This window comes from Sphaeramia orbicularis, chromosome 4, assembly GCF_902148855.1.
Source record: "Sphaeramia orbicularis chromosome 4, fSphaOr1.1, whole genome shotgun sequence".
Taxonomy (NCBI): Eukaryota; Metazoa; Chordata; class Actinopteri; order Kurtiformes; family Apogonidae; genus Sphaeramia; species Sphaeramia orbicularis.
Window position 1 is genome coordinate 36,350,960 of NC_043960.1, and position 13,443 is coordinate 36,364,402.

At 38.8% G+C, this 13,443-nt stretch overlaps 2 protein-coding genes across 6 annotated transcripts in view; one reads left to right on the top strand and one right to left on the bottom strand.

Moving 5' to 3' along the window:
- Positions 1 to 125: 125 nt before the first annotated feature.
- On the bottom strand, positions 126 to 1,054 carry chst14 (carbohydrate (N-acetylgalactosamine 4-0) sulfotransferase 14). Its single transcript, XM_030132768.1, has 2 exons — positions 1,034 to 1,054; positions 126 to 953 (listed from the first exon to the last, which is right to left on the bottom strand). The coding sequence occupies exons 1-2, from the start codon at positions 1,052 to 1,054 to the stop codon at positions 126 to 128; spliced, it is 849 nt and encodes a 282-aa protein (XP_029988628.1).
- A 575-nt stretch (positions 1,055 to 1,629) lies between these two features.
- cracd (capping protein inhibiting regulator of actin dynamics) overlaps positions 1,630 to 13,443 on the top strand; it is a 28,480-nt gene continuing 16,666 nt past the window's right edge. Inside the window, exon 1 of one of the 5 annotated variants that reach the window (XM_030132967.1) lies at positions 1,630 to 1,904. In XM_030132967.1, the coding sequence (XP_029988827.1) occupies positions 1,700 to 1,904 (205 nt within the window). In that variant the 5' untranslated portion in view covers positions 1,630 to 1,699. The other 4 variants (XM_030132966.1, XM_030132972.1, XM_030132969.1 and 1 more) reach the window with 4 other exon arrangements.

Consider the following 13,443-nt stretch of genomic DNA (forward strand, 5'->3'; position numbering starts at 1 on the left):
CAATGTGAACATCTCAAAGTAAAAACATGTAACAACTATAAAAAATACTGTTCGTTCCCTAGGAATAAAAATAGCACAAATAATTCTCTATTAAAAAAAATTCAAAACTATTAGAGATTGCACATCTAATGCCGGCAGTATTCAGTGGTTGTGTTTGGGAGGGGATAAGCGAAGAGGGAGAAGTCTAAAATGTACTTGGGCAGGAGTTCCCTCAGTAGCTTCTGTGGTAAGCTGCACAGATAATAGTGCAATGTCTCTGTTGTGACTGGCTTGTACCACGTCTGCCTCTCTGGGAAGTGAACATAAGGAGGTGCTTTAATACGCTGGAGCACAAACTCCGAATCTCGTTCAAGGTGCTCATAGGATCCGATAAAGTCATAAGACACAGCGCAAGGTTGACATAAGTTGTACACCGGCATCCAGTGCTCATTCATACGCTCCACATCCTCATCCAGCAAGTAACGAACAAACTCTGCAAAGGTCACGTCATCTCCGCTCACAGACGAGTCCTTCACGTAGCCTTTTCTGTACCTTTTTATGATCTCCACACCATATTTCTTCTGGTAGGACTGGATCTCTCCAAACTTGTTCCTGTATGCAGAGAGCAGCCTCTCCATTGGCTCTCGCACAAACATAAACTTGAAGTAGTGCTTGAGGCGGTAGCTGATTTCCTCAGGTTTCAGAGAGGACAAAAACAGCAGGTCACTCCGGTGGTCCATCTTGATGTTGACGTCCACACTCTCCAGGGCTCCGCTCAGCACCTTCAACACCCTCTTCCAGTTGGAACATGCCACTTTTGGGACGTAGCAGTAGAGGAAGTGGTGCTCCTCATTTACCAGGATGTGCTGAAGCAGAGTCTTTCTCTGCAGAGGGCTCAAGGACCAAATACTGTGGGGCATGTTCTTTTGGCTACACATAGTCCTGATGGTCCGGTTACGGATCTCCTGGAGAATCTAAAAATAATCACAAATCAGTGGTGAATCATAAAGTATATACAGTATATCTGTGCATTCTAAGTACAGTTTTGACATACTTGCACTTCATGTATTTCCATGTTATGTTACTGTACAACTCTGTTCCACAACATTCAGAGGGAAATCTTGTACTCTATTACTGTCCTATATTTAAAACTTTTTACATAAATATGATATAATGAAACACTGTCCCCAAACTGACAACTACAACATAAAAATCCTCTTCCACAATATCATTCATCAAGGTGAGTTTTGATACTTTTACATGTGATGGAATATTCCTACTTTTTTTATTGCAGGATGTGAGGTTTTCTAGTTCAGAGCCCAAAAGTGACTATATATTTGAGAGCTGGAGTTAAAAATATGAACATATTAGATCTTTAATTAAAGTAAGACCCATGTACTGTCTGACTTCAAAGGCATGCTTACATATTCATAGAAAAAGATGAGAAATGTGGTTATTCCCTTTTTAGAGCACAGCTTTACCCATATTAGCCTAAATATCCGATTCAGAGACTTAAGAGTCTTTAATCCAAACAATTTCTGGCTCCACTTTTACAGCGAAATTATTTACGCAATAATCACGAGGTAAAACTAATTCTGTGCTGGTTAAACCGGGCTCACTGGGTTCCCAAACCCCAGCAGTAGTGTTCTAGTCCGGCTCCGGTACCTGAGAGTCCACGTCCACAGCATCTGGTCTGTGTTTCCCCCCTATCTGCCGGATTATGTCCAGGCGTCTGCCGTTACCCCGAGGTGGAGGCGTCTCCACGCTGTTGAGCATTCCTTTCTCTATCATGAGCAGCAGGCCTCCGGATGCTACGATCACCAGGAACGTTAGCACCGACGGCAGGACGGCGGAGCTGCGGCGGACGGAGCCCGATGACCTGAAGTTTAGGACCGAGCTGCTCCGAGCCCCTCCGGCCCGTTTCAGTGAGTAGTCCGTCCTACGCGGCAGCATTGTGCCTATTATAAATGCACACCACTTACGAGTTTCTAAAAGTTTACAGCTAACTACAATGCAATGAAACAACCGCCGCTCACCTACCACGTACCCATAACTAACTTTAAAAGTATGTGAAGCTGACAAGGATAAAAACATCCGGTACGACCTACCAAAATAAAAGCCTCAAACCGAATAGTGCCAATTAATTTGTATTGAATTTTGCAAACAGTACTAGATTATCAGAATACATTAAATATATTTATCGTGTCACAGGCTAATCTTTAAATTTGTAAACAAATCCAAGTAAATTAAACTATAGTCATTAACATCCGTTTATTCTTTCAAAATAAAACACCACCCGAGCAGCTTTAAACTGATATAGAGTGAATAATAATTTATAACTTCGTTTTATCTGCAAAAGTGCCTAAATTTAACCATATATATGGAATAGTAATAGCTTGTACTTGCAGGGGGAGGTGGTGTGAACACTTACCCTCAGCTTCCTCTAAAGGAGCTTGAAGTGCCCCCAAGGCAGCTGGGAGATGTAGTTCAAATGGAACATGACTTACCCAAGGGGCTACCCTCAAAACACTTTTTGACAGCTTCACTTTATAGTCTTGTATACAATCACTGTTTTCTAATCCTGATTTAGATAAACAGCCTCAGCCGCTCAAAGGCATCCTGTCAGTACAATAGTTCTCACACTACAGAACAATGTCCTTAAATAACTCTCATTGGATTATTAATATGCATCATACATTTCCATTTGATTCTATTCTCTAGTTGTGGTTATATTCTTTCTTGCTCAATAGTCACACACTTTCTCTGTTTATCCATTTTGGTGGTCCAGTTCTCTTTTGCGTTCATATCATAGACCAATGGAAGAGTGTATCTTTACTGCTGTGCTTTTATTTGTTGGTCCCACATGCATCTAACTTATTTGCATTACAAATTATCCACATAGGAACTCAAAGCATTACGGTCCATGCTATTGAGGTATACCATGTTGAAAAGACAACAGACAGCTTTGTCCTTTATATTTACTTATTGGAGATTGCTAAGAACACTTATCATCCTTGTCCGTCTATGTCTGTCTGTTTGTCTGTACCCGTAACTCAGTAATGACAACACATTTCAACTTGAAAATTTGACGCAAGCTAACTGTAAGTCTGTACCATATGTTGGCCCTCCAAGATGATGATCAAGATCTGGATTGTACTTTTTTTTTTTTTTTTTTTAAAGAATTTTTCACCTTCACTCTTCTGGACAGATAGGCCACCTTTTACATTTTTGTGATTTCCTTGGAAATTAAGGCAGATATTGCTCTGAAAAACAATATTTATTAGCTCATTCTCAGTCTGATAGTCCTGACAGTATTGATAATGGAATCACACCCACCCAAATAACTTGTAACAGCTGATGATAGAAACATGAATCCCAGTGGGGTGTTTTATGGGCCATCAAATAGATTCGTAACATATATGATTATTGAGCATGGTGGCTCCAAGAGGGCCTGCCATTTCTGATGGTCTAGTTTATGATCTGTAAATGTGAGTAAAGTTTTTCTTTTCTAGACACAGTGAAGTTGCCTACATTTTCTAAATTTGCACCAGAGCTGTCTCCCCTGGCTGAACTCACACTCACCATATAATGATGATGATGAGCTGCTTTTACCACAGTAATTTGATGCAAAACCTAATCAGTGTATTCGCTGCACATAATCACCATTAAATCCTGTTCTAACAGTCTTTATTAAGATGCCAAGATACCGTAGCCTTTGGATGTTTTGGGAAGTTGCTCACACACCACCTTTTCCTGATAATGAACCCATGCCCGTCCTCTGAACTACATCACCATGACTCTGATGTGATATCGGAGATACAAGTCCAATTCAAGCCAAAAAGATGACATCACCACCAAAACCCGAGAAATGATTTTAGCGTCTCTCAACCAAATACACTCCAGGCTGTAGATGTGTGGTCAGTTTCAACCCAAGGGTCATATAGCCTTTATTTGTCACTAATGCAGAATAAATAGTATGAACAGTGTATTAACATAATATCAGAAAGGAGATAGACTTTGTTTTTTTCACCACAGGCGTTTACACATCTATTACTAAAGTTAGATATCATTTAACTTCAGCTTTGATTACATTTGGAAGACACACGTCATAATGAAAAAAAAAGAAAAGGAAAAAAAAAGTCTAATGCAAAACTACTTTCAATATGCGTACTACAGCATCAGCAGAAGACCAATTAAAGCCAAACAAAAAATCCATAATTCACTTTTAAACAGCCTTAAGCTAGACGGATGCATTCAGTGTGTTCAATATGCACTGTGTTGCACAGACATGGTAAAAGGAACTTGGTCTACACAGTTAATGAGATGCATTATGGGACCGTGCAAAGAAATTTACATGTAATCATTCAGTGTAAAATTCTGCAGTTTGCAAATTTTTCTCAATAAAAATGTGAATCCCCAGCTTTCACCTTTGTGCTTAAACTGTGAAATCTGTTTCAGTAGTGACCTTTGTGTCGTTTTCAGTTAACATCCATATATACACTAAGGATGGAAGAAATATTCACCATGGCCTTACATATGGATGGATGTACTGAATGCATTTGTTGGTGGTAGTACTGGTAGACTGTATAATATCCTGCATTGGAGAATATCTTTATGTCATGGATAAACTAATTTCTCATTAAATTTGCTTTAACCCATAAAGACCCACTGCTGCTTTTGTGGCAGTTCCCAAATATATTGTGCTCTATCTTAAGTGATTTATCACCATTTATTGTAATATTATCAGCTGTATTTTGCATTTTTCAGTGTAAATCATGTATTTTCCTATGTTTAATTTACTGATCATGAAGATGTTCATAAAAGCTCAAAATATATTTGGGGGTTATTATATCAGAAACAGAAAACTGAAGAAAAAATGACTTTTTCAGTAAAATTTATAATTAGCTCAACATTAAAAAGAAGTGTCTCCATCCACTGTCATTGATCCAACTCCATGGGTTTTACTGGAGAATCAATGTTGTAGAAGATGACAATGTTTCCATGGTAACACGAAGCCTCTGAACGTCCAAATGGTTCATACGTGATCATGAAAAGATGAATAACTGTATTTTACATCTGTTATTGACATGAATTGATAGGTTTAGTGGTTCAGAAATTATTAAACATTTTAGATTGGTAGATGATTTGGTTGACAGTGGCTGTTTGGGTCTCTACGGATGAAATAAATAAGGCAATAACTGTTCACTTATTTGCTTCACTTAAAGGATGAAGATATGAACTCCACATGTGCACTTGTCTCCACAGTGGCTTCAACTCCTGATAATTGCAATTGCTTAGTGTTATCGGAACATTTTCTTATTTCATTTTGTGTTTTATTATTATTATTATTATTATTATTATTATTATTATTATTATTATTATTATTATATTTTGCTCTTTTTCTCTTACATAGTGCATGTTTATATCACAATCACAATGCAGGTCCATGTTGTGCTGAGACTTCCTGTTGTGGTTGTGTATAAATAAAATCCAATATTAACCCTTTCATGCATACTGGTCACTCCAGTGGACAGTTATTCTATAGCTCTGTTCTCTTGTATATTCATGATTTTTGTTGTTTTAATTCCATATCAGCCAACACAGTGGACACATGCATCATCCCAAACACTGCAATTCATACAATTACTGTAATTTTGCTGTTATTGATAAACCTGATCTGCACTAACATGCTTTAAATCAATTACTAATTATTATTAGATTATAATTAACAGTTTCCTTAATCAAAAAGGTTTTTTTTTGCATATTATATCTCCATGAAGTTAGTAATAACTGGTATTAGAGTATGTTAAGATATGAGAAACATCAGATTAGCAGAATGAAAAAAATTTATTTCATAGTTTTCACACAGTATATCACTTTCTAATGATGGGTTTTAAATACATGTTTCTTTGCTTCAAAAATTAAATGCATGGGGTCCAGATGAGTGGACATTTTTGTAATTCCAGGAAAAATAGGTTCATAAAAAAAATTCAGTTGCATTGTTTTTTTCCTGCCTAAAGAGGAATAAAAACAGGACAAAATTTTGACTTAGGTTCTCATAATTCATGCATGAAAGGGTTAATAAATTAACCCTTTGATGCATAATGGTTACTCCAGCGGACAGTTATTCTACAGCTGTTCTCTTGTATACTTTATATGTATATTGTATTTTTATGTTTTGTTGTTTTAGTTTCATATCAGCCAACACTGTGGACACTCATGCATCATCCCAAACACTGTAATTCATACCATTACTGTAACTTTGCTGTTCTTGATAAACTTGATCTGCACTAACATGTTTGAGTGTAAATCAGTTGTTAATTGTTAGACTGTAATTAACAGGTTTTTTTTTTTTTTTTTTGCATATTATCTCCATGAAGTTAGTAATAACTAGTATTACAGAATGTTAAAATGTGAGAAAACATCAGATCAGCAGCATTAAACATGTTTTTGTTTCATTGTTTTCATATCATTTTCTGATACTGGGTTTTAAATACTTGTCTTTGCTTCAAGAATAAAATACATGGTGTAGCATGGACATTTTTTGTAAATCTGTGGAGAAAAAAAAACAACAAAACTCAATTGTATTGTTTTTTTCAGGCCTAAGGAGGAATAAAAACACTAAACCCCCCCAAAAAAACTTAACAAAGGTTCTCATAATTCATGCATGAAAAGGTTAATAAATTAACCCTTTGATGCATAATGTTTACTCCAGCGGACAGTTATTTTACAGCTGTTCTCTTGTATACTTTATATGTATATTATATTTTTATGTTTTGTTGTTTTAGTTTCATATCAGCCAACACTGTGGACACTCGTGCATCATCCCAAACACTGTAATTCATACCATTACTGTAACTTTGCTGTTCTTGATAAACCTGATCTGCACTAACATGTTTGAGTGTAAATCAATTGTTAATTGTTAGACTGTAATTAACTTTTTTTTTTGTTTTGTTTTGTTTTTTTTTTTTTTTTTTTTGCATATTATCTCCATGAAGTTAGTAATAACTAGTATTAGAGTATGTTAAAATGTGAGAAAACATCAGATTAGCAGCATTAAACATGTTTTTATTTCATTGTTTTCATATCATTTTCTGATACTGGGTTTTAAATACTTGTGTCTTTGCTTCAAGAATAAAATGCATGGTGTAGCATAGACATTTTTTGTAAATCTATGAAAAAAAAAAACACACACACAACTCAGTTGTATTGTTTTTTTTCACGCCTAAGGAGGAATAAAAACACTTACAAAAAAAAAACAAAAAAAAAACAAACCCAAAAACTCAACTTAGGTTCTCATAATTCATGCATGAAAGGGTTAAGATAAGGTGAGATAATGCTTTGAGTTCCACAACAAGGACAACTGTAGTGTTATAGCAACATAAAGGCTTTTAATATTAAATGCAAGAAAAATATTGAAGAGATAATAGTATTTAAAATAAGTCTTGCACGTTGCTGAAAGCCATTTTAGTCTCATTCATTGTCTCCTATTTCTTGGCAGACAGACCCTTCCATGATATGAAGTGTACTCTTCCTGCAGACACACAATCATGCAGGAGGACTAACATGTTCTGGAACAGTGATGGATCTCCATGTGGATGCTGCGGTTCTCTAACGACTTCCGAAAAACGCGAGCTTACGTCTTCTAACGTGCTTCCATCGTGACAGGCTCTCATGTGTTGGGTCTGCACCGTGCGCTCGCCTTTCTCTCGCGGCCACACCCTCCCTTCTCCATCTCGTCCGCGTGCAGCTGTGGTGCGGGTCTGTGGGTGCGTGCGTCTCCCTGTCGGGCACCCGCAGCATCAGCAACACAAAAGGGTCGGAGCGCCGTGGGCTTCCTCAGCACCGATCGGAAGGAAGGATCGCGTTGGAGGAGACAAAAAAAAAGGTGCCGGTGATTTTTCTTCCCCCTTTTCTCTTCCATGTTTTTTTCTCGTTTATGCTCATTGTTTGCCATTTTCACGACGCTGATGACCTTGTCACCGTATCCCACCTCTCATTTCTCATCGATCTGCTCAGATGTTCTGCCTCATCCTTCGCTGATGTGAGTGTATGTCTATGGAAATGCTAGAAATGGGCTGGGACTTGCAATCTGATCCGACTTGAAATGCGCAAACGCCGATGTCAACAGGCCAAATTGGAATTAATTGTTATTTTTTTTTGTAATCCAAAAGCCAATTTTATTCTATTCGGATGAGATCTGTGTCAATTTGTGAGAAAACTAAAGGCCAGATTCTTTGTTCTCCGTGCTGCCTTTTAGTCTGCAATTAATAGAGTGTAATCCCTGTGCGCCACCATCCGCTAATCTGCCATTAACGGTTCCATATTGATCCGTGCCTTTAGGTCTGTGTTGATGTAGTCTTTCACTACAGCAATCCGTGGCTTTCACTAAATGATGGACAAACCCGCTTGTGAAATGTCAGCCTCTTTGAGCCAGCTGGGATACATCCATGCACAGGCCATATGGAGCGGGCCTCCATGTGCGGGAGGAAAATGAAATAGTGGATTTAGAGTCTTTTAATTCATTACTGCCTTACTGTCTTTGTTTGTGGACTACTACCGATGCACAGTGTCTGGGGAGAAGAAATAGCATTTTCTAGAGATGAACTGACTGGGGTGGCTGGTGTTGGATTTGTGCTGCTGGTTTGTTGGCTGCCTGCTTCAGCACCTCACTGACAGGCAAGCACACTCCAGCTTGTAGTAGTTGTCACCTGGTTAAAAACATAGCTCTACTGTCAGCCATTCAGGTCTGCACTTATGGGAGGAATAGGAGTATAACACATTATTTCACAATTTCTGGGGGGAAAAAAAAAAATCTGCATAGGTCATTTTCATGTGCAGCCTAAAGGTTTGGATTCACAGATTTGACAACACAGTAAACAATGATTTGACCAAGTTGTCATGTCATCACCGCCTAAATGGTGACTCATAAACAAATTTTTCAGAGACATCTGTGGAGCGTCTTTGCTATGCAAAACAGAATCTATTTAAGTCGTGTATCTCCCTCTCTCTATGACCTCAGACTGAAAAACAACTGCAACTATTGATTTGAATTTAATGACTGTTAGGCAGACAAAGCCAGTCTGACTCAGTGTTTTCTGTGCGTTTCTGTGATGGTTTATTTTCAGTTTCAAACCACATTACACAAACACGACCGTGTTAATACTGCAGTACCAAGTGCTAATTTGAATAAACGTAACCAGAAATGGAAAATGCAGTTTTGTACGTGTGCAAATGTAAAATCTGACTTGTAAAATAGATGATTGTGTATAAGTATGCAAAGTACAGTAATGTATATTGATTGTGCTGGTATGAGTGATACCCTTTGCTCAGTTGCATTGCTTTAATTACAGTCTATAGCTCAGATTTTTAAAGCCTGTCTGAATTATTCAGTCAGGTGTCATAAAATGTATCATCCATTCTTTATGTGTCATGCCTGTACAGCACACAACTCGTGTGTCTCCTATAGATTTCAAGCTGTAAAACAAGGAAATGCAACAAAATCACATAGATGATGCAAGCTGTCAAGTAGAGAGCAAAAAAAAAACAAACAAAAAAACAAGATGACTGGTTAAATTAGTTTTAAGTCGGACTTTATCCTTATTTTTCTATATCCATTGAAGCACATTAGCATATTTGAATCTTTATTCTGAATGTTATGTCTTGTATTGTTTTATGGCATATTCACTAGTGAATGCTTTAATTTCACTGAAATTTATTAATGAGCTGATGTCAAGTGTTAGAGTTAATGTTAATGGTGCTTAATCCAGGCCTCTCTACCACTTTTACACATAGTCATTAGTCTTTTTGCTCCTCCCGTGTGAGTCTGATGCATCCGTATATGCATGTGGATCTGTGTGTGTGTGTGTTTACTGGGGTGGGGGTTCTATTTACGTTCAGAGAGTCAGTCAGTGAGCAGTCTGTCTTTGAAGTGCTATGCTGCTGTAATATAGGCAGCATCCAGGTTGGTAAAGCCCCATCATTACCATATCCCTGTGAGGATGCAGTGTGATGCTGCCAAAGCTGGAGTGTGGGAGAGAGCGGCTTGGCCTTATTACACAGTAACACTATGCTGATGCACGCAGCCATTATGATTGAGGATCAGATGAATATAACCATAAATTGAGGGAATGCCAGCATTTTTAGACTGATAACCTAAAATACAGTTGCATATACTTGATATAAGAATACACTGATAAATATTCAAACAGTGCAGCCAGAGGTCACATTTTAAAGCTCCATAAAGCAAACTCTGACGTTATTAAGAGGTTTTGATGCGGCACATTACGAATCATTATAATGACATGTGCATACACGGTTACTGTTAACCCACAATGAAAGCCTTTGTGTGTATCAGCCGGCCAAAATGATGAATGCCACTCTGTTCTCCTGCATTGGCTATCTGGCTGAGGAAACAAAGTGTCACTTTGTGCCTCCTCAGCACAGCAGCACTAACAGACACAGTAGAACGCCCATCTCTCCTCACTCAGCGCTCACACTACCCCGATCCCTGCTGACACACCTTCTCCCCTCACATTGGCTGAGTGTACATGTGCTCGGGTCCATCACGCAGCTGCACTCATGAAGTCAGACATGTTTGGGTTTTTTTTCTTTTTTTTTTCTGTGTCTGAGTGTGTGACCATGCCTCAGAGGGGAAACCACATTTGTATTAATATTAGCATATAAAGGGATGCTTTCCTCTACCCACTCTTTTTGGCCACACATTTACACACAGCCAAGCCCACACTGCATCTGACACCTGACTCCAGGTAATGCCCTAGATCCACAGTGACAGCAGGCAGGTGGAACGGCCACACACTCATAGACACTCTTGCACACAGAGCGGCTGCAGGACGGTAAGAGGACATTCTCATACAGAAACAGTTTAGCCCTTAAACGCAGTTTGAGATGTTAGATCACCTCAAGTTGACTGTGTTTTTTTGTTTGTTTGTTTGTTTTTGTTTTGTTTTGTTTGTTTTTTTCAAATGGGTTTTTGTCATAGAGTGATTCTCTGACTTAATATGACTATTGTACTTTTGTCAGTTTGCTTGTTTTTTGGTTTATTTCTGCTGTCATTACCACATGTTATAATGTCTACATTAGAGAAGCTTTGATGAAAAAAATGGAGGACTCTGTTGTTGCTCAATTGAGCATTAACTATCAGCTAGTGTGGAAAATATAACCATGGTCATGTAATACAAGCTGCGTGTCACTCTTAATATCCAGTGTTTCTCCACACGCAACCTTTAGATAATCAGCGTAGACAAATGCCAAGAACACCTCACAGCATTATGTCAGGAGAGAAAAACCTGAATATTATGTAAGTGTTTATTGTAGGCATGTTGGACAGAAGTGAAGTGTTTAGCCTACTACTGCTCTGGTAGCTGCTGCTATTGCTTGTTCTAGTGCTTACACTTAACACCAGAGTGGAATACATCTCATGTCTCCTATACTCTCTTTAGTTATTTCAGTCTGTCAATCTAGATCGTCATATGTAGGGTTCCTGTCATGGCAGTGTGATGACTTGTTCTAATAGTGGCACAGCATGTAGTCAAATGATGCAAAAGGGTAAATATATGCATGCCCAAAAATGAATTACGATCTCAGTGCAGCGTAATTACTGATTGGATGATTCCACCAGTAAGTGCATGTGATGTGTATGATGGAAATATGCAGCTGTTATATATTAATACTGACTAAATGGTGATTAAAGACTACACAGCAAATTAATCTATTCACAATAACAGCAGAAGCATATGGCAACCACCAAAACTGGCAATGATAAGTGGTGATTCCTCATCTGTCATCAACAACTACTTATAGGTGGACTAAAAGAAAGTCACCAAACACAAGCTGCAGCAAAAAACAGGACCTCGGATTTCTCTCACTTAGTGTCAAACGCTTTTGGATGTAGGCGATACATCCTGTAAAACACGACAAAGGTAAAATCATTTCTGATTCTCAGTAAACACTTTCCCACAGATTATCACAGCCAAATATACCAGTTTCACAGGCACTGAGGCTTTTTTACAACAGTGTAGTGAGTTGTATATTTCTATGCAGAATGTTAAATTTAGAATGATCTGTTAGCACTACCATGCACCTGAGTTGCTGCACTCATAGTTGTGGCAGCAATAATGTAACAGGCTGAAAGGGTAGTGATTAATCACTGCATACCTCTGATGATTGGTTTGTTGCCCATTTTATAATTACCCAACCATTTAGAACATGGTGCATAAAAATAACAAATGCAAACTCTGTCATTGTCCCTGTGCCCATGAACTACACTCAGCTGCTGCTGAAACAGCTCCATCAGGAAAAACACATACACTGTTTGTGCATATGCAGGTTATTTCAATGCGTTTGTAGTAATGATGGTCTGGTGTATGAGGTAATTCTGAGTAGCATCTCCTCTGGCCCCAGCTGCTATAAACAGGTTGCCATGGAAACCAGAGGTATCTCAAACTTCAGAAGACAGTAAAGAATAGATAAAAAAGACTTGATGATGAGACATCAGCCTTTTTATAAAGCCCTTTGAGGCTTCCAAAAGCAGCTGTTGTAGTGAAAACGCTGTTGTTATTTTAATCTAATTTGTTGTGTCACCTCATTCATCCCAGTAGAAGTAGTTCTACCATTTAACCTCCACACATGTCACCTTCCATGCCATGCTCTCCATCATGTTTCACCTTCTCCTCAACTGATCCTAACAAAACCCAACCTGCTGTTTTGTCTCTGTTTTGTATTTATTTCACTATTTTCTCCCAAAGCCACAGTGGAGGCAGCAGCACCGTTCGTCTGGGTAAAATAATCTTTGTGCAAAAGGGCAGATCGATGTTCCCTAAGGTTTTACTGCAGTGGTGTGCAGCCATCTCGGGCTGTGCAGCTGAAATAGGTAAACTGTTACATGGCTCCGCCACGTTCGTCTGTCTGCTTTGTCAGCAAGCTACTTGTGCTGTAAGGTTATGGCACTTGGTCGACACCACACCGCTACAACACAAAGCTATGCCATTGGACTCTGGTAGTTGTCCTGCCTGCTCTGGTGCAGAGCTGTGTCACCATCAAATGATGTTGAGCTGCTGGGTCAACGCAGCATCGTGTTATGCCACCGCCATACTATGATGCAGCTGTACCCTCGTCAAAGGCATTTCTCTGCTTCTGTAGAGCACATGGCTGCTCCTCGTGCTTCTGTCATCCCATCACTAGCTGTACGCCCCAAGTTTGTCTTCAGCAGAAGCAGGACTACACACTAACAAAAGCACACACATCACACACAGACACCTGCTCGGTGTTAGGACTGGTAGCCTCACTGCTAAAGTCCTGTCTCGAAGAATGAACACATGTAACTAAACAGACAAACAAACAAACAAACCTCTGTAACCAGCAGACAAAACCACATACAGTGTCCATCCTTTTCTTACACACTGACTGTGTTCACACACTCCTACTACCAAACATGCTTGTTTG